The sequence below is a fragment of the Phoenix dactylifera genome, chromosome 14, assembly GCF_009389715.1.
Source record: "Phoenix dactylifera cultivar Barhee BC4 chromosome 14, palm_55x_up_171113_PBpolish2nd_filt_p, whole genome shotgun sequence".
Lineage (NCBI taxonomy): Eukaryota > Viridiplantae > Streptophyta > Magnoliopsida > Arecales > Arecaceae > Phoenix > Phoenix dactylifera.
The window spans coordinates 12,841,707-12,864,231 of record NC_052405.1 but is presented as its reverse complement, the minus strand read 5'-3'; the positions used below and the strand labels follow the sequence as shown (position 1 = coordinate 12,864,231).

Sequence of the window (22,525 nt, the reverse complement as noted above, 5' to 3'; positions counted from 1 at the left end):
TTTATCTGTCCAATCATTTATTTTTGACCTAAGAGGAGTAGATAGCTACTCCTCTCGAGAGGAGCACAGTCTATATATGTCAAGGTTTGTCGTATCGTACCGAACTGGATGGTACAGAGCATACCATTACCATACCGGTACACGGCACGGGGGGCGTAGCGAAACTCGGTACACCAAACCATTCTTGTACTGTACCGACATAGTGATAGTGTGGCACCGATACGGAGCCTGATATCGAGATGGCGTACCTTGATATATGTACATATGTATGCCTATACGTATGTATGCACATGTGTGTGTATACATATAGATAGTATAACATTGGGTAGCCAAAGGCTTATTTTAAGCGTGTTCAACTTATTTCATTGCATTACTTCACCATACCAACTTTTCTTCTCATGGCAACATGAGCAAATAGTACAAGCTATCATTTGCAAAAGACGCGAAGTATATCAATAAGCAAATGGGGGCGGGGAGTTCACAAACCTCACCAACACGACCCATAGCTTGTGAATCAGAAGCTATGATACTGATGGCCCCCATATCATGCAAAATGTCTTCGGCCGCAATTGTTTCTGCCCGGATCCGAGACTCAGCAAATGCTACATCTTCTCTAATGTCCTTATCAAGGTGATGACAAACCAACTACAAGAGTTCATCTTCATTTTAGAGGTGAATTCTAAGCAATATCTAGTGACAGTAATAAGATCCATCATACCAGCATGTCGAGGTGCTCATCTACAGTATTCGAAGTAAAAGGTCGAGTTGGATTTGTTGATGAGGGCAAGACATTTTTTACACCACATACTTTAATGATATCAGGAGCATGACCACCACCTGCACCTTCACTGTTTACAAGACTATGAGATACCAACTCAAAATAGCTCACAAAGAGTAGATTAAGAGAGAAACTTGAGATCTGTACAAAGCTAGCATTGCATATTTTCTTTTTTGCATATATTGGAGGGTCCTGATGATATTAGTTGTATAGAGTTAAAATATACATATTGCAATATCGGATTGTACCGCCTGATACAGGGCATAATGTACGGTATTGGTAGGGTCCCAAGGTATGCACCATACCGATGCTCCGTACGGGGTGTATTGGTTGGGCAAATTCGCAAATTGCAGACCATTCTAGAGAAGCTTTAGATTTACGGGGTGAGAGCATATTCAGCATTAGGCGCATCAAAAAAAGGTTATTTCTTTGGTAAGCATGTTTGTACAATCAGGGCTACAAAAATGCTCTATTTTGTGGGTAGCTTTTGTGATTGTATGTGGCACTCACTGTGAGGCATTTTAATTTTCCTCCCTGGCACCTCCTTATCACACTATTAATTTATTCATTTATAACAGAAAGTAATTTAAAGTGCAACAGAAGCAGAAAAATAGTACAAAAACAGTGAAATGTACACCTCTTGAAATCAATGAGGTAGCATCTATAATATAGATAAGTATTCTATGTAATTTGATAAACAATGTTACCAAATTCTGGAACATGGTTACCTGTGATAAGTATGTATTGTCCTATCCTTAAATGCAGCAATTGTGTGTTCCACACATCCCGATTCATTCAAGGTGTCCGTGTGGATATTGACCTGGTCAAATTAAACAAGAGTCAGAAATGAGGCCTGGCCACACTCGCATGAATTGGAAGGAAAAGAACAAGTCAGTTACTTGGATATCAAAAGCTTCTGCAACTGTTAAACAATTGTCTATTGCAGCAGGGGTGCTTCCCCAGTCTTCATGCAGTTTCAGACCCATTGCCCCTGATTTTATGATCTCAATTAACCCATCTGGTTTTGCACTGTTACCCTGGTTAATTCATCAGGAAGAATGATCAGTCAGAATGGATGAATATTAGTGAATATGTTATAAAACATGTCAATCGGTGCTTACACTGGTGATGTATTGCAGAACTTCAGATAAAAACGAATATAAACAATGAACACAAAATCATCAAAACAACACTACTCAAGTCTCAGTGAAGTAATAAAGCCTATCAAATCCATCGTGTCAGATGCAGTAAAACTTGTACAATAAAGAATAAGATAGCATATACACTCTAAAATTGGCTCTAACAGAAAGAAATCAATGGCACAAAAAATAGCGCATTTTATAACTTTACAAAAAAATAATGATACCTTGCCTGTGAAGCCAATATTGATTGGCAAATCATCAGTTGACTGCAGCATCAATTGCATGTGAAACGGTGCAGGAGTACATGTAGTTGCACGAGTTCCATCTGCTGGTCCTGTCCCACCTCCCACCAGTGTCGTGATACCTATACATGATATCAAGTTGTCCAGTTTTTCAGTGAAATAAATCCAGCAGAGTTCATTTAGAATGCATTTAATAGATAATTGCTAAGAATCTGCATATCCATTACTTCTATAAATTCTCTATCATTGACCAATCCAAAACATGCAAAATATAAAATAAGCCTAAAGGCCAAAAAACCATTGGTTCTAAACTATACATGGTAAACTGAAATTTTGTTAGACAAATGAATTATTATTTTATTTTTTTTTTGGGTGAGGGGGGGTTGGAAATCCAGCGTCAGTAAATTCAGCGACCAAAGATATCTTAATAATAGTTATCATAGAAGGAATTTCTCTACAGAGTACGGACAATTAGTTATCGGAGCTAGGGATGCATAGGATTGGGCTTAGCCTGACAATATTTAAAATTGTTTGAAGGATTGACCCTGCACCCTAGTCCAAACAATGCAAATTTTGGCCAGTGGGTTAGCCATTCATCCTTATTTAGAACTCTTCTTCTTCTTTTTTTTTTTTGCCTTTCTTGATATTTATTTGCAGATTCAGCTCATGGCTGTGCCAGTAAAACCACTCAATACAGACATTATTGCCTCAAACTATCAAACAATTGGTCCAACCTATCAACCCTTGGCATTTAGCTGTTTCCTTGTCAGATTATTCAAGTGTAGGGCATTTAGCTGTTTCCTTGTCAGATTATTTAAGTGTGGATGATTCACTGCTAGGATTTGTAATCATCAAATGAAACAAAAGGACAAAGTCATGAAAAAAAGGCTACACTTCCATGAAGCATGTGAAAATCATAGGATTATATTCCAGGATTTCAATTGTCAAATACCAGTCAATTTTAGCAAATGAAAAAGAAAATCAAAAAAAGAAATTGATCTAAGTTTTGATATATAGGCTTAGTCCTGTACTTGTCTTAGTGGTCAACTTTCATGCTCAGGAAGTAAAAGGAGATCTGACCACTTGATATTGCCTCTTGTGCTAACTGAGGACATATGAAGTGGATATGACAATCTATGCCTCCTGCAGTCACAATCATGCCCTCTGCTGCAATAACTTCAGTATTGACCTGCAACCAGCGATACCACAATTTGTAAGTATGCTGAATTTATGAGATCTATTATTACCCATAAGCTGGGCAAAAGGAGATGAGAAAAGAGGTTACCCCCACAATCATGTTTGGCAGCACACCATCCATGTCATCAGGATTTCCTGCCTTTCCAATAGCAACAATAAGTCCTCCTTTAATACCAATATCTGCCTTGTATATTCCTGTGTAGTCAATGATAACGGCATTTGTGATAACTGTATCTAGGCATGAGGAGGTTGGAAAGCCTGTAGCCTGTCCCATTCCATCACGTAAAACTTTTCCGCCTCCAAATACACATTCATCACCATAAACTGCAAAATCCCTTTCAATTTCTGCATATAGCTCGGTGTCACCAAGCCGTATCTTATCTCCAGTAGTTGGTCCATACATGTTTGCATACGCTTCGCGTGAAACTTCAACAGTAAAGCTGGAATTTTCTCCAACAATTCCTTCACTGCAACAAAAATTGAATGAATTTACAACGAAAAAAATATCAGAAGCCAATTTAACTGGCTTGAATGTAGTTGATCTTTGTGCTTGAGAGCAATGAATATGCCACAACCTTGGATCTGGCTGATGTTCATTCCCAAAACCTCTTGCAACCACATCATCCATCACCTTTTCAAGTCGGGAAGCATCAACAGGATCATCTGCAATGCCATTTCCACCTCTAATAACTTTCGCACCTCCAATGCTAACAAGAGAAACATATTTGGCATCACCTGGCTGCAAATTTACATAAATTAGAAAATGGATGGAACATGTAAAATATCATTTCAAAAAACGGCAAGAATGCTTAATGCTTTCATCTTCTCCTTAGAACAGACTCTTTGAAGGGCAAGTAGGCATGCAATTTGCAACAAAATGAGAGCTTGTCTCTTTTGGGTGTTAAAACAGTCCAACTTATCATAGTATCGGTGAATGTATAAAACGTCCTTACAAAATATGAATAGAAAAGCAAAGAAAGACAAATATACAGCATAGGGAACTTATAACGAATATAGGAGTCCCTATGTAATGAAATATGAGTACTAGCAGCTGTGTTCTAAACTATTAAATAGTAGCAATCATCAAATTTACAATTTAATATTTAAATACTGCATGAATAGTTAGAACCTAAATATGGTTAAAAGCAAGGTCGGCAGAACCGTCCTGAACCAGACAGTTCCGGCCGTTCTGAGCCATACCGGTGGCTCACCGATACAGTTCCAGCAACGGAAACAAGACCCGTTGCCGGAGCCAGAAAAGGAGAAGAGAGAGAAAGAGTGGGGGAGGGAGGGACAAGAATAGGTCGGGACGCTGGTGGAGGGCCGACGGAGGCCGGTGGAGGCCGTGGGGGGTCAGCAAAGGCTGTGGCAGGTGAAGCCACGGTCGGTTCCCCTATTTTGTTTGAAATAGGGATCCGGCCACGGCCTCCGCTGGCCTCCCTCTCTACCCCTTCTCTCTCTCTCTCTTCCTCTCTCACACAGTACCGTGCCCTCTGTCCATATAGGCCCGACACAGCCTGTACCAACTCGAGCTGCTGGAGAACCAGTACGATGCTCGATACTGGTTCCTTCGACCTTGGTTAGAAGCATGGTCTGCCGTACCGGTCGGTACGGGCTGGTACCGGCCGGTACATACCGGTACCGGACCCTACCGGTACGGTACAGCTACAAATTTCGGTACTGAACCGTACCGGCCCGTACCGATGCGTACCGGCCCGTACCGACCGGTACCGACCCATACCGACTCGGTACCAGCCCGTCCCGAATCGGTACCGGCCCGAACCGACCAGTCTGTACCGGCTCCAATTTTTTTTGGCTTTTAACCCCATCGGTACAGTACCGGTTCGGCTCGATTTGGTTCGGTACCGTACCGATACCGATGCCCACCGGTACGTCGGTACAGTCGGTACCGCGTACCTTGGTTAGAAGGATGCAGTTTTGCAGCAATAAAGATTATATAAAATAGTATAGCTCACAATGGGAAAAAATATAAAGTTACAACATGTCTTAATGTTATATAGGTTCATCCAATGCCTGCTAATATTTCTTGACTGTTAACAAAAAGCATAGCCATGTAGCCATGTCCCAACTACTTACAATTAGCTCCATGGATTCTAGTTCACCAAGCATTCCTAGTTTTGGACACCTCTGACGTCATTTTCATCCTTTTCAATTCCTTTCTCACAACCTTCATCCATGCAACTTTAGCTCTTAATTCTTGATTTTTTTTATGTTTCCTGTATGCAACCTTAGCACTAAATGAAAAACAGCAAGAATATCAATATATTGTGATATAGAAAGTAAATGAAATAAACACCAACCAAGATTCGCCGAGTCGGTACCAAGACTCATACTAGTTGGCGACTGGTATTGTTCGGCACCGAACCAGTTCGGTTCCATAACGAACCGGTATGGGTAGGGCGTGCCGGTTCACGAACCGGCATGCCCAATTTATTTTAGTTTTCAAAAATATTTAATTGGTAATCACTCTTTTTGAACTTTTTCAATAATTTTCAGTCAAATTTGATGCTTTTTAATATTTTTTGATTTTTTTTATTTTTTTATATTTCTATAATTTCAGTTTAACTTAAATGATGCATCTTAATGCTTTAAAATGATACACATAATAAAATAATTATCAATGATCATCTGCACAACATTCTCCTCTCCTATCTGATCAATCACCTCTTCCATCAGTTTGAGGATGTACGCGGTGTCGTGCACCTGATCAGAAGCATCAACTGACTTATGGAAGAAAGTCTTCACATCACAATATATCAAAAAGTTGATGTTCTGTGTGGAAGGACCGGTCCAACCATTATAGATCACCATCAGTCCATATGTGGGCCACTTGCTCTTGTAGGAAGCAATCCATTTCTCTCTCTTATTACTATCAAGAAGTTCACCGTAAATCTTCTTCAAGCCTGGAGGTTCTACACCGAGATCGGCAGCTTGTATGGCGGACATGACAGACCTATAGTACGTATTGTTTACTATATTCGTTGGGATGTGGCTGAAATGGAACCGGAATCCAAAAGCTCGTCACATATTATTCTTTTTATCCTTCTTCAGCATTGAATCAACTCTCTCCTGCTTCAAATCTCTGCTGGAAAAGGCATATGGCTCTAAATCATGGATTGTTGATCCTGGTGGAATATCTCTTGATGACTTTTTTTTTGCTACCAAGAGCCTTCAGTATAAATGCAATCCAGCCACCGCCTCTGCTAACAACCTCCCTGACTGAGGAGGTCCTCCTGAACTCTGGATATATCCTATTGCTCAAATCGAGCTGCCTGGCCACCTCATCCTACTGCTACTGATCATTTAGGCTAATCTGTGCCTCCTCGTCGTCTAGAGCAGATGTCTCCTCTGACTCTCTGGAGTAATAAAAAAATGCCTCTACCGCCCAGCAGTCCATCTCTGCCTTCTTCTTGGCAACCCACTCTTTACTGCTCCGAAATCAGCGAACTGCTTCTTCATCAGCTGCCGAACCTCTAGTAAGTATTTCCAGCACATAGATACGTCGAAGTAACCATCAGCTAAATGATGCTTCAATCTGATTATTTCTCCTTCCTAGAACTCTATGTTGCACCAATTGCACCTTCAATGGTGCCGACCTGAGAGCATTTACCTATGATCCTAACCAATGTCACTCTCTGGGTTTTTTTTCTTAATAGCTCCAATCCTGCAGTTTATCAATTACGTCAGTTTATCAATTATTTAAAAATAGCAAAATTTCGTTACGACGAAGATAATTTTTTATCTCAAAAAATACATCTGATTTATCTAATACATAATACTATTTTTTAATTTTTTTATTTATTTAAATATTTTTAATAATTTTTAAATTTAAAAATATGTTTAAATATCATAAATTTAGAAAACTATAATTTCTACCTCAAAAATTACTTCTGAATTATGTAATATGAACTACTAAATTTTCGTAATTTTTGATATTATTTATATACTTTTAATTATTTTTGAATTTAAAAATAATATTTAAATATTAATATTTTAACAAATTAATTTTATTTTAGATCCATATAGAACCCAACAATGGATGCTGCATATATTTTTTTAAGCTCTTGGGCATGCATCAAAGGCTACTTATTTCTCTTTTTTTAAAAAAATTTAGGCTTAGGCTACTATCCGCATGATCGCATCGAAACTTGAATAAATGAACGCCAAAATTTTATGGAGAGTAGGTTGTACTCTCCTAAATACGTTTCTAATTTTATATTTTTAATTTTTTTATTAATTTAAAAAATATATTTTTAATCTAAAATTATATTTTAAATTTTTAAAATTATATATAATCTAAAAATTAAAAATTTTTATGTCAACGTGTAGATCATCCATAGATCTACAATATAAATAAAATCAAGCCCAAATCAAAAATTTTGGCATGATATTTTCTTATTTTGCAATTTTCGAGCTATTTTTTCAAGTCCAAGAAAAATTAAGGGAATGAGATAAAGAAGAGGAAGCACACCTGATTTAGGCTTGTATCTTCCTTCTGAGCTGCTGAATCGGCGAGCTTTTTGATTATTTAGGAAGGAAAAGCAGCAGAAAATCAAGGTCCGCTGCTTTCATTTGCTGTTGAGAAGGTAGCAGCAGAAAATCAAGGTCCGCTGCTTTCATTTGCTGTTGAGAAGGTCTTCTGGGACCTTCCCAACAACAATATAATGTGACAATCCGGTTCGAAACCAGGTTGACTCGGTGCGAACCGGCACCGGCCTCCACTGAATCGACCGACTTCGGCCGGTTCGAACCCTTTCCGGCCGGTTCGATTGGTTCTGGGCCGGTATCGACCCGGTTTCGCATCGGGTTAGCTTGGCACTGTCCGAATTTGAGCAGTTCGGCCCGATTTAGCAAAACCTGACACCAACCAAATCTTCTTTTGATATCATATATGGAGAAGACATCTAAGGAACTTTGAGCAGGTTATGGTATTGAAGCATGGATACCAACGATCAGTCATGTTAGAACTTCATTATGCTATACAAAAACCATTTATTATATTTAAGCCATCTCAAATTTCAGAGAAGAATGAGCCAAAAACCAGAAAAATTAAATGAAAACCCTATTCCAAAAAGTGAAAAACAAAAAGCTTGATAGATGATACGAGTAATCTAAACAACTCCAAGTAACATTCCCTAAATAGTAATTAGTTTCAAACTTTCAACACATCCAAGAGAGTGTTTTGAACCACAAACTTGGTCTAAAAAACATGCAGATGCATATACATATGGACCACAAGATGTTAATTGTAGAAGTAAAATTTGTTTAAATATAATGCTACCAAGTAAAGTTGTAATGATTAATGGGAAACAAGGGCGAAACTATGTAGCCTACAAGTCACCATATGTCTTGCAGTTGTTTATTACTTCATTAAGACATAAAAAAGTGGTACAGAAACTTTTAATCAGTCACTTATAGAAACCAGATACTGAAGGTCATCACCTCAAATCTTGTAGCTGTTCCTGCCAATATATTTAGTCTCATACCATAGGCTCTTCTTCTATCGAAAACCAAGTAGGGGTTCGCTTCAATAAAGTGATAATGGCTCCCAATCTGCATAGCAAAACTTGACGTCAAAAGAATCTCAATGTGGAGAAAAAGGATATCCAAAATAATAAGTTTAGGATGGAAATAGTCAAACAACTTTAAAGTTGCCCACCTACTTTCCCTATATTAATTCCAATCTTTGTTATAATTGCAATTTGAGTTCATAGTCCTATGCATTTGAAAGATTCTTTAACTAGAAATTATCTATTTTCTTTCATTCCATAAATTTCAAGAGTTAGAATTAAGCATGCTAGGATTTCCAAGTTTGGCCTCTAGATCCTATATTATGTATGACTCGATGATGCAGGACCAAGCAGGAATGGTATGCAATGAGTGGAGGATCTAAAAGTGGAGAAATCCTAAGGTTTAGGTTCCTATATATGCATGTTGTCCCAATTCACAATCTCAGCCCACCATGGTTCTGAACAGCAGTGAGATTGCCTTCAGATCTGATTTTTATAGCCACTGTAACCTCCCTTTAGCCTTAGAGGATTCAGGTTGATCTTTCGTGCAAGAGAATGATTGATCTTCTTTAACGATGTTGACCGTTGAATCGCTCCTCACACAGATCTCAAAGCACACCGAACTCCTCCATTCATCCATCTGCACAGACCTCGAAGCGACCATTGCATGATCCAACAGTGGATTCGTGCGAAGGAAGGGGAATCCTTCTTTCGCGCGAAAGATACAACCCCTGTGCAGCCTTAGAAGCTGATCTTCAACGATGACTGCATCAATCCACCACCACCACCATCCCCCCCTTCTCTTAAAATACTCAAGCTCATCGAGTTGGGAAAATGGCCTAGGATGCCATCTCCTGCTGAAGCCACAAGTTGAAGAAGAAAGGTAATGTGTGTCTTTTTAAGCTTCTTCACTGGCATATCTCTAAATAGCATATACTACATGATGAGGTCTCCATGCTGAAAAGAATAGGTATTGGTACATCCATAATGTGTACCTTATGATCAAAAAGTCATGCCTACCCAACAAGAGGTGATACACCTTCACAGGACGCACATCCCACTGCACTACACCACGAAGCCCTCAAGTGGAATAAGTGACCAAACACCTCTCATTTTGAGATTGGTGTTATTCAGCTAAAATTTGTTATCAGGACTTGGATGAGGCTCTATCTTCAACTTAAGATTATTATCCGCATCCTATGACACAAATTTGTGCAACCGCCTAAGTCAATCGCCATTGTGCACAGTTTTCTATTGCATTGCGGACGAGTATGGAATATATTGGTCCTTCCCCAATCTTCATTGCCGCCTTACTGATGTGTAGTCAATAGCAGTCTCAAAACAACACAATGATGTACTACCTCCTCGCAACTGTCAACACTCTTGTCATTATCACATTGTGGCTTTGATTCTAATACCCCAACTTCTCTGCCTTTTCTTCAGGACTAGCAGGAGCAATAAGGGCAGAATTGTCAACAAAAGCAATCAAGCAGTTCGAGCATTAGGCTGAAAAATGACCAAACCCTTTGCAACTGGGTTGCAGTTCTCGCTTCAGAATCGGATCCTGAACCACTATGGACACCAGAAGACAGAGAAGAAGAAAAAAATCTAACTGTTCTATCAGTAGAAGCAATAGAACCAGTTCTAGACTTCCCTAGGCTCAAATCTGCAATAGACTGATCATGCCTTAAGGAAATTTGAGAAGAATTCCTTGTAGCTGATTTGTTTTCATCTTCTCTTCTCTCATTTGATAAGACACCTAACTTGCATCAGCCATGGTGTATAGCCCACAAGTAGACAACCCCAACAAGATGGAAGGATTTAGCCTTTGGTGATACATGAAAATCATGACATCTTCATTCCAAGGAAATTCTGAACATGTTGTCAAGCTAAAGAATTTAGTGGTGTATTCCTCTACTGTCATACTCCCATGCACAAGTTGTAAACTGAATACTTTGCTTAATTTGGACAAAGTGGAAAGTCATGGATGTCTCCATGTCATCCCATGATCTAACAGTTGCCTAGTAGGTTGGTTGGTATTTAATCCACCAATCCTTGCTGCCCTTTTCAGATTTGCCCCTGCAAACAACAATTTTCTTTCATCCTTGAGCTTGGACTATTGAAAGAAGCTTTCAACACCGTGCAGCCAATCAAGAAATGCCTCTGGGTTATGATCTCCATAACAATCAGCAACTTCAATCTTTGCTCCTCAGTCCACATTGACAGAATGCTGTTCCTCAAGCTGTGAAAATTGAACATGCTAAAGAGAGAGAATGAGATATGCTCTTGTACAGATGGTTATCCGAAGTTGATGAATGCTCTAAGGAGAGATGTTCTCTTGCAGCCAGGGTGGTTTTCATATCAACCATTGAAGAAATCAAGGATGTCATCTCAGCCGTCACGGTCGTGATTTCTGCTTTCACGGTCATGTCATTTTGCAATTGAAGAATATGTTTTTTGCTGCTCTCATAGTCTTAAGAAAAATTCTCAAAGCAACCATTGAATTCTGCATCGTGCACCATTTTGGAGAGAAAGAAGAAGATCAAGTTGATGTAAGACAGGAAGAAAATGAGGAAGAAAGGAGGGAAGAAAAAGGTGAAAGAAGATGGAAAATTGAGCAGGAATTTCAGCTCTAGTACCAAATTGAAGCAGGATCAAGTAGGAATTGTATGCAATGAGTGGAGGACCTAAAAGTGGAGAAATCCTAGGGTTTAGTCTCCTGTGTATGCTTGCTGTTCCAACTCACAATCTCAGCCCTCCATGGGTCTGAACAGCAATCTGATTGCTTTTGGATCCAATTTTTAGAAACATTGTGCCCTCCCTTTGACCTTAGCAGCTGATCTTTAATGACCGCTGCATCACTCAATCAAAACATCGAATATACGAAAAATTCAGATCATTTTCTCATAGTACGTAATAGAAATGAAAAACTCTCCTCTCTCACATGTAGATATAGACAGGCAATCAAACTTTAACTTGAGGAAAAGAAAAAGGATTTAATAAGCAATTTGCTGATATTACAACTTATCAGAATGAAACTCATTCTTTTGATGCTAAAGTCATCGATACATTACTAAATTAAATAAGTTACATAAAATCTGGATAACTTAAGGTATATGGTTAAGTGGGAATGGTAACAAAACAGAAAGATGATTAAATTGGTCCAGATATCATAGTTTGTACAAACTTGCAATCTATTTAAAATAGATTTAAGCATATATTTTAAGCTTTGGTTACTAAACTATAAACTGGCATGCAATATATTTTACTTTGTAATGAATGAAACATAAAAATTGCAGAATTCATTTACATGACAAAGCAAAAAATATTAAGTACTCAAAAAATCAAATAAGAACAATGTTATGTAGTAAGAAATTCACCTGAATGGGCCTATCCGCCTTGTTGACAATTTTCAGTGTCACAGCCTTCCTTCCCATATTAGGTACAATTTTCCCGGATCCAAATACTAAGACACCAGGATGGCTATCAACTACATTCTGAACAAACTTATCAAATGAAGGAACTGCAGGAAAAAGAATGACAAATTGTTGTATTATACAAAGAATGAAAATCTCATTGCGCTTAAACTAGCATTGAAGTGTTCCTCCATTAGCTCTTAAGCTAATGTAAGTAGATCATGTATATTATGCATAAGAAACGCGAGGCATTCCCGACAGAAGTACGGGAAGTTGAGTGAAACAAAATCCTTGAAGGCTTTGCTTAGTTGGCAAGTTATAGGCAGCTTCTTGCAGGGGTCATGCATCAGTGTCAATATTGGATATCCACTATTTATGAGTGCATACAACAGTTGCTGAGACATGATACCAAGGTACTTGTACTGGAAAGATTCCATAAGAAAAAGGGAAAAATAACTAAATTATGTAATACTAAGTTTAGAAAAATATTACAATTGATATGAAAATGAGCAAGAAATAATTACAAAGAACTATAATGTACTCGAGCACCTTGCACTTAATAGAAAACTACAGAACTTTGAAACACAATGATAACCAACATAAGGTCATGGTTGCAGATACCAAGCTTGTTAATGAACACTTCTCATCTAGATCATAAGGAAAGAAAACATTGAAACTTAAGATAACAAGCCTACACACATGATAAAGGCCGTAAAGAATTTGCAACTCCATTTGACTAAATACTAAATTTACCCTTAATGATAGTCAGATTGTAATATAAAACTTTCAACTTACACATGACATTTTCCAATTGCCTAAGTGCATCTAAAATCATTTTTTGGCCTCTTCACATTATATCGCCCAAATTTCCACTAGAAAGGGAAAAAATTAAACAATCACTTAAAGTCTAAAGTTTGTCTTTTCCTCAGGATATTTTCTTGCTCCACTTGAAATTCATTTTTAACTCAAGAAGAACAGATTTCATGAAAACCACAACAGAAGAAAATCTTTAATCTATATACGTGCAGATTGCTAATCAAATATTAGATTGCTAGCCACCTGAAATAGAATATGTAATTTGTACTCTGACAATACGATGGTATAGGTACTCTTATGAACTAAACAATCTCAAAATCAATTGCAAATATAGTCTCCAATCTAAAATAAGATAAGCAAATATTTGCCAAAAAAATAAGATAACCAAACAGCAACCACATGGACTCTTGATGCAAGAAAAAGTGAAATCAATGTTGTGACATATTTGACAAGTTTCAAGCTCAACAGCCATATGACCTGGATAAATGGGGAACAGACAAAATGATAGCATGTATGCAAACAAGCATGATATCCACGTACAAGGTAATAATATATAGCATATTGCCAAACAGGTACATAAGTAGACCATGAATGGAACAATATACCAGTCATCATGAGCATAAAAAAAAGCGGAATGGAAGTCTCCTAAAGTCTTTGCATATCTCAGTTCATCTATGCTCCCAAAATCAGATATACAATCTAACTTTAAAAAATATGCATAAGAAAAGCAATCCAGAAAACTTAGGCAAATCATTTTTTTCAAATGTGCTACTTGATCAATAAAATGTAGGTCACATGAGAGAATTTGTGAACATATATGATAGGCTAATGCATTCTTCTCAAAGTAGCCACAAAAAATTGTGGAATTGAATTTCTCAAAAGAAATAGAGGTCCATTGGACCAAGTTGAGACCGCACAGAACAGGATGAAGTTGGAAAAGAATATCAGGAGAATGTGATCAAGCAGAGACTCTGAATATTCCAGATGATCAAAATATTCTGGATGATCACCCTAAAGGTTAATGTCCTTTGCTCATGTGGCCCAAGCAAAACAAGGAGCTAAACTTGACTAATTGTGTGTACATTTGTTTTCCCCTTGTAAACCCTTCACCCATGTGAAAAGACAACAGTAAATACTAAATACCACCTTCCCATGCGAAACACACTTCCTATGCAAAAACACAAGCAACCAAATGAGTTTTTTTCCCCTTCAATTATGTACCCAAATGTGTCTAAATAATTTAGAGTCACATGCAGATGACTGGAACCTTACCTATATGAAGGTGAACTATATGCCAAAATACATTTATCCTAGGAGGAAGCCAAAATCCACATTTTCTACTTTAGAATTAATGAAACACTTCATAATCCTCAGGCACGTAAGAATAATACAGAACACTGAGACAAGCATAAAATAAGAAAGAAAAAGTTGGTGGTGACAACATTTTCAAACTCACCAATATGAAGCAATAGGGTCATTGTCACCCACAAAAATGGACATTCAATAGGTTGGCTTTAGGTTGATCAACATTACTTTGAAGTTCCAGTTCCTCCTTTTTTTCTTAAAAAAAATTATTTTGAAGTTTGAAACAAGGTTCAAAACCTTGCAGTACAGATGCATACCAGATACGTACTGGTATTGTGTGTATATCATGCAAATCAATAAGCCAATCCCCCCCCCCCCCCAAACAAGAAAGAAAAAAGAGAAAAACCACCACCACTAACCTGCAGGTATCTACTCATGGTTTCACTAGCATGGATGATATATCCATGTCAATATGGATCAATATGGGTAGAAAGGGTGCATGGAGTATGATAGGCTGCATAGTCAGCATTTCAAAACTATCTTTGAATGTATAAAAAGAAAAGAGAAAATTACAAAATAAAGAAAAATAATAAAATAAATAAGCCAAATTTAGACATTAGAAAATGGACCTATTCAGAAATAAGAGAAAAGCAGTATGAATTGGAAAAATGAAAACAAAATGAAAACTGAGTTTAGGTAGAGAAAGAGACACGGTGGTAGGAGGTCTGTTGGTTTTCACTGATATGAACAGTAAACAAGCTGCAGATCAGAAGTTCCATTCAAGGTGATCACATGTTGTGCTATAGTGCTTAATTGCATGCATGTACTTCAACTAACATGCACCAGAAAAAGAAGAAATAATATTAGATGCAATAAATTGAAAGAAGAGTAGAGTATAAATGTTTTCAGGTCTATGAATCATTTGAAGAAGGGGGAAGAATGAAAATACTTAAAGAATGATAAAATACTATTGATAGTCGATAGGAAAAGGGCAATAAACAATTGAAGCTTGTGATTTATAGAATACTTGTAAATTGTAATACTCCATAACTTTCATATGGTGTTGGAATGTTTAGAAGAAATTGAAGTGGTTGAAAGAAAGGTCATCAAACAGAAATAACACGACTGTTTGAGGATATGGATCTTAATCTCATTACAGCTTGGGACATAATAAAAGGAGTTCGTATGGTTGCTGGGGGTTGGTACCTGCGGTCGGGGTTCGAGTCCCACCTTCATCGTAGTAAGAGGGGGTTTACATATACACATATATTTTATTATAATTGAAATCAAAAAGATCGATTATTGAAAATAATTAAGACTGATTAGTCGTAAATCAATTTGATTTTTGTTATATGCTCAGGATTATTGAAAATAATTGAGACTCATTATTGCTCATGTATATGCTCGCTTATATATTACAAGCAAATATCTTTCTATATTGCCAGGCTGTTCGAGCAGAGGGTAAAGGCAAGAGTCGCAGCAGGTACTGTAGCCTGTACAGCAGAGATTTATGTGGTAAATATTAAACACCATATTTTAGCATAGTAGTATAGCGGCTAATACTATGAAGGGCACCTTACTAGATATTAGGATTCCATACAGAGTGATCTAGCAAAATTTGAAGTGAATTATACTGGTTGAAATCAAGGTTCTGAGAGTTGATACAATGCTTCTCTTTGTACCAAGTCCCAACCCTTGGTACAGAGGTGGACCATGTACTAGTTCCCGTTTAGTAAGGTAGGGTACTCCCCATATCGACAACTATAGTTTGGTATGTAAAGCCTTGGTTGACGTATATTACCATCCAATATGGTTGAAATATATCACCATCCAATGTGGTTGAAAACTTGAAATAAACCCAATTCCTACCACCTCATACAAAATATACAAATGTTATATAAGGTCAACATCTAAAACCAAGTTTTGTAGGTGTTATTATGCATGGATGTTATTATGTAGTCAATATAACTGCAAATTTGGGCTATCTGGAATGTCATACCTGGAAGGAAAGAACCATGTAATGCAAGCTCCAGATTTCCATTATCACTCACAATAGGATCATGTATGGTGATCAACTTTGTCCCATCCTTGAAGGTCCCCTCAACCTAGAAAAAGAGAAATACCAGAAACATAAGAACTTGACATATGGAATGGTTAAGATGCACAGTAGAACCAGAACCATGCAAATATACAGATTCTTTGGCAGAATGGTAAGAATTAGAAAAGACAAACACGTCTCAACTACATGTGATGAACATAGAAATTCAACACAAATGCCAAACAAACTGGAATTTGTATCAAAAAAGAAAACACTATGCATTGGAAAGTAATCTTATTCTCTCCTATCAAAAGATGTAAAGTTAAAAGCCTCCATTCTGTCAGGAAATGTCAATAGATAAGAAGGTAGGTTCCATGAAATGGATGAAATACATAAACGTATAAAAATTGTGCATGCAAAGATAAATGTAGGCTTGATAAGAAAGAATGGTGAAGCAGAATTCAGAAAAACATGTGGAGTAAAACTTGTTGGCTTTATAGCATTTTATAAATCATTTTTAAAAACAACTTTGCCGCTTAGTAATTAACTGATAGTGCTCAACAGTCAACACCATTAATCAAATTCATGCCCAACATGACAGAAAATTAAGATATGGCACATCAAATGGCATACAGAAGTGCATATTCAGCATCATGGATCATAAAAAAATCTTCGAAATTTCATATTTCTCGAGTGTAGCAAGCAAAGAATTCTTTAAGGAAAAAGGAAAAATGTGATCAGTAAACAGCAAATGAGCTTTATCTTGAGTTCAACATAGGAGTTTTCTTACATGTCACAGGTTAGTGTGGAGTGCATGCCAACACAGGCACTTGGAACCCCATACTGTTTTTTCCATTGGAATGGTACAGCATTGGCATGGTACCAGAACCAACCATATGTACTGAAACTGAAAACATCAAAAAGAATAACAAACGGCCAGTACTGACTCATACGGTTCATAACTTCATACTGTACCATTGACATGCAACAGTACCGTCCAGCATGGTACATATGTATTTCTAGCCTTTTTATGAACAATTAGTTCCTATGACTCTCAAGAAACAAAAGGTGAAGGAGGAATAAAGCCAATTGTATGAGGTTGGGTCAATAAAGAGGTTACCTAAAGACAAAATCATATTAATCAAAAGATGTCAGGTAAATGTTGAAATATCCAAAGAGAAAAGTTAAATGTCCGCATGTAAGCACTGCCTGCACATGTCCATGTATATGGAGGAGGAAGCATGGAATAGCAAAGTTGCAAAATAACATGTTCAGCTCTTTATCACAATGGTTCATGTGCAGCTGCACTGCAGACCAGAGATGCAATGATTAAAAAGGCCCATCAAATTGTCAATGGATCAGAAAAGAGGAGACATAGAATAGGAAACAAGAATCGGAAGTTTCCTTATGACGGAGGATACGGATGCAAAAAGAGAGACGGCAAAACAGGAATTAAGACCATGGTACCAAATGGATTAAAGAAAATATAGCCACATAACAAAAAGATATAGTCAAAATTAATTTATCATTACACATTTTGGATATTCATTCCATCAATTCTTAGTCAACTTTGAGGAAAGCATGTCCAAAAAAATATGTATTTATGCATAAGTCAGTCCATGTACAACACATTGCAGAACAAAGAGTTATAATGCAGTATGCAACATATTCTAAAAAGTTAGCTGTAAAGGCCAGATTATACATTTGATAAGCACTATATAACATGCACAGATCAACCTGAAATTTTGATGAATGATTTTCTCAGTTATCGAAGGTTTAGATTTTGTTTACGCTTCAACAGTAATGTCCATTGAAAAAAGTAAAAAAAGACATTTATGTTAACTGAATATGTACTTTTTTGTGTATAATATATCAACTAAAAGTTGAGCTCAGTACAAATAGAATATGAAAGGATCAGGATTGGGGCAATAACATTGTAACAGAAATAACCTGTATGGTATCTAAAAGGTGTGGAACAGCTGGTAGAACTTGCCGCCTGATAACAAAGAAATGGAACAGAATACTCAGGTGTCATAAGGCTTAATTAATATGTCCATATCTGTAAGTCATAAGCAAATTTCAGAATATAGAGTTACAAATCTGAACCCAAAATATATGAATACCGAGACCAAAAGATACCAAACAGTTGTAACTTGTAAGTGTTGCTTTTAAGCCTTGGCCACACAAAAATAAGGGTTTGTTCTTTCTTCACCATTTCATCCTACCATGCACAAATAATGCTGATCTATAACAAAAATCACATCCACTTTCTATTATTGGCTTACGGCCTGACTTCGTATCTCCACTTTTAGTATCCAGTATCAGACTGAAATTGGAAATGTTCACCTGCATTGTCAAGCAGTAAGTGCTACCAGAGTTGGATGGTTAAAATTTTAAAGGTAGGTTCATATATAACCACAACATCGATTATTGTAAAAGTTATGTCCATGTGACCAAGGTGATCATCATGCAGAAGCAAATTTTCATGATTGATATTGCAAGGCAAGATTAACTTGACTATCTTAACAGATGCCCTAAACTTGTTTCTTGTTCTAGGAGGATCGCCAAACCTGTATCGACCACTCTAGCTACTTCATCATGTCTAAACAGGGCCCAGGAGCAAGCTCCAACACATCATAGGGCTATTTATGCATGAAAACTTCTGAAGGGATTTATAGTGTCTGTTTGGGGCTATTTTTGAACTTGAGTAATTTTTCAAGATCTACAATGTGGAGATTGACCAATAGGCTCATCAAGCTCTGACAACTCAATTTCAAGGCCATTTAGGCCACCAAAATGCATGACCAAACCAAATTTAGCTCTTTTTGGAAACTTTTGACCAGAGTCGGCAGAACCATCCCGAACAGGGCGGTTCCAGTCATACCGAGCCGTCCTAGCGGCAGACCGAAAATGTTTCGATAACGGATCGTACCGAGCCATTCCGGCGGCAAACTGGAACGGTTTTGGCAACGAAAACGAAACCCGTTGACGGAGGGGGAGAAGGAGAAGAAAAGAGAGGACAAGAGAGAGCGAGCGAGGGAGGGAGGGGGAGAGAGAGAGAGGGAGGGAGGTTGACGGAGGCCAACGCCCAGGCAGGAGGCGGAGGCCGCAGCCGGATCCCCTGTTTTGTTCGAAACAGGGATTCAACCAATAAAATTTTGCTTGCCGACTTCACTTAAAAATCGCAAACTTTTTTAGCAGTTGGACCGTTGTTTCGAATGAAACAGAAGACCCGGTTGCGGCCTCTGCCTCCTGCCCAAACGCCAGCCTCCAGTGGCCGTCCGCCAACCTCCGCCGGCCTCCCTCCCTCTCTACCTCTTCTCTCTCTTTTCCTCTTTGTCGTTCACCCTCTCCCCTGCCTCCTATACTATGTCGGTACGAGCCCGGCATGGCACCGTGCAGGCCCGTACCAACCTGTGCCATCGGACAACCGGTCTGGTGCCCGATACTAACACAGCAGACCATGCTTTTGACCAAGTTGTATCTTCCAATTCGAGAGGATTTGGGCAATGCGATTGAAGGCATGGTTGATGTGAAAACTGAGATCTAACTTCAAGAAGATTTTAGTTTTTTCATAATTATTTCCACTAGTCATGACTATCTAAGAAAAGTTATAAACTCTTCTAATTAGAAGAGGAATCCAACTCAGATTTTGGGACCTGGACATCACTAGTATGAATAGAGGGATCAAAATCAATCTTATAACGGAAATAATAAGAGAAAACGGGACTTAGAATCTTATGTTCGCAATTCTCTTGTTTTCTGTTATTCTCTTTGAGAGGTCCGAGGTGACAGATTGAAGGAATTGCTTCCTCTCTCTAATCAGATTATTTCTTCACAATAGATTATTCTAGTGATTCCCATAGGCAACATCCTCACTGACATGAACAACATCATCCACATGACATCACCTTTGTCATGCATGTATTGATCTCAAAAAGGCTCATGCCTCATATTCAGATTTGTGGAGTCGCGCATTAAATACTGAACTCACTAAGAACACTTAGTTAGCTCATTCACTTGGACATTGTTCATGGTTGAGTCGTCTTCCTCCATTGGCACTTGATAGTGATAATGCTTTCTAGATAGTTCCTTGAAGTAGCATTGTTAGTAGTAATTTAAGGTGACAAACACTATTGTCTCGAGAGATTTAGTGATATGAAAAATAAACATACGACACGTGATCATCTTGTCAATTCCAAACTTGAATACCTTAATCACGATTCATTTAAAGCCTCATCTCAATGAGTTGAATGAAACTAGATTAATAGCACAAACACATGTATTTGTGTGTGTATATGCATGCTTGTGTATTACATAACACTATTGAATTTAGAATTCTCCAAAAGGCATAGGACATCTTACAAAAACAACATACCTCCCCAAAAGTTGTTTCCCAATGTCCATTAACTCAGAAACGGTTCTATCTCCATCACGAACAAACTCAAGGATCTATGAATAAATAGGCAAGAGTAGATCATTTTTTTAAATATGGACTTAGGAAAATATTAAGAAAAGATACAAATAATAAAAATTGGCACATGATAAGAAATTATATCATGTTTTTATAAAAGATATGGTTAATTTTAATATGAAGACAAGTTATCACATTACAAACCCTGAGAGTTTATTACATCAACTATTTCTCTCATGAATTTATAGCTTAAAAAGAAAAGTAAACATCCTAAGTTGAAGGCTGACTGCAAACAGAATCATCAAAAACATGAAAAGACTACAAGAGGAAATCAATATTCATGAATGTTGCAGCCTGTTGAACATAAAATGAAAAAACAAAGGTATTGGTGCTAATGCAACTCAATCGTTGTACACATATAGTATTTGATTTGTTCTATTTCGTATAATTACCTCTGCCATGACCACTCCATGCATGCAAATCAAGCTATCATCTTTATAATATAATTGATGTATTGCATACTTCTTCCTCACCTTCAAGGTACGCCATCATAGTAGCGGGCCCTGTATTGGTGCCACCCTGACACTGTATCGGTACGATAAGGTACAAGATCAATTCGACATACCGAGTGTCGGTATGCCCCCCGTACCGTCCAATTCGGTACAGTACGCCTCGTACTGTCCGGTTCGGTATGATACGGCGTACCATGCTTAGTTCTTTTCTCTTTTACATAGCATTAGATCTCATCATTAGTTTTGAGTGAGAACTTCTTGAAATTTTTATAATGGGCTTGAAATATTTCTTTCCAACCATTTGATTTAAAATTTGATTCTTTACATGCTCATGTTGATGGCGGATAAATTCATTAGTTTACTAGATTTCAGAAAATGAAATTGTATCCAGTTGAGTTAAAAAGCCTCACTGTCTTGTGGCAAGATATCAAGGTTCATAAAGCCATGCTACGATGAGTTCTAACGATACTTAGAGTTCTCCAAGGAGATGGAGACTTTTCAATTAGGGAACATTTGGTGCACTGCAAGCCCAACTGCAAGGTGGGTCGACCAGTTGTTTGATGCCCTGCCCTTGGACGTGCAGTGGGTCTGCTTGTGAGGCCCTTTAATACCACTAGTTATCCTATCATCCAAATCGGCCATGAGATGATCTATAAGCCTAAGGGTCCCCACCCCACACCTCATCTTGTCAATTTCTCCACAACCCACAAAAAAAAAATCACCATTTTTCCCATAAACTTTCTTACCTATGCTTAAATCAACATCTATACATCAAAGCATGTACTATAGCTATAGTATAGATAAAATTTCATGGCAATTTTCAAAAATGAAATGGAATACGCTACACTGAAACAAATTCCAATGCAAATAAATTTTGCAATCACATATTCTAATCCCTAAATTATAATTGAAAAAGCATCCAAAACTAAGGATGTATCCAGTCTCTACAATAAATCTAAACCTAGATCAGTAATATGAAGGATGTAGTTACCTAATATGTGTTTATCCTTGTAGTTTATAAAACAGATATAGCATCACTCTGAATAGGTATAAGATTCAATCTACAGCATCTAGCCACATGTTTCCTAGATGATGTATTTCTATTAAAGATCATTTCTCTCACTACACTAAGTA

The 22,525-nt window shown here is 37.6% G+C and overlaps 1 protein-coding gene across 5 annotated transcripts in view; it reads right to left on the bottom strand.

Moving 5' to 3' along the window:
* The window catches only part of LOC103719873 (urease), a 34,291-nt gene that overhangs the window by 5,760 nt on the left and 6,006 nt on the right, over window positions 1-22,525 (bottom strand). For 3 of the 5 annotated variants that reach the window (XM_008809333.4, XM_039133756.1, XM_008809331.4), the window contains 13 exons: window positions 20,844-20,917; window positions 18,416-18,461; window positions 16,427-16,532; window positions 12,271-12,413; window positions 8,823-8,933; window positions 3,935-4,098; window positions 3,448-3,826; window positions 3,243-3,351; window positions 2,145-2,284; window positions 1,678-1,815; window positions 1,507-1,598; window positions 719-848; window positions 487-645 (listed from right to left, as the gene is read on the bottom strand). In XM_008809333.4, the coding sequence (XP_008807555.2) occupies window positions 487-645; window positions 719-848; window positions 1,507-1,598; window positions 1,678-1,815; window positions 2,145-2,284; window positions 3,243-3,351; window positions 3,448-3,826; window positions 3,935-4,098; window positions 8,823-8,933; window positions 12,271-12,413; window positions 16,427-16,532; window positions 18,416-18,461; window positions 20,844-20,917 (1,791 nt within the window). Of the gene's footprint in view, window positions 1-486; window positions 646-718; window positions 849-1,506; window positions 1,599-1,677; window positions 1,816-2,144; window positions 2,285-3,242; window positions 3,352-3,447; window positions 3,827-3,934; window positions 4,099-8,822; window positions 8,934-12,270; window positions 12,414-16,426; window positions 16,533-18,415; window positions 18,462-18,588; window positions 18,812-20,843; window positions 20,918-22,525 lie in introns of all 5 variants that reach the window. The other 2 variants (XM_026809536.2, XM_039133757.1) reach the window with 2 other exon arrangements.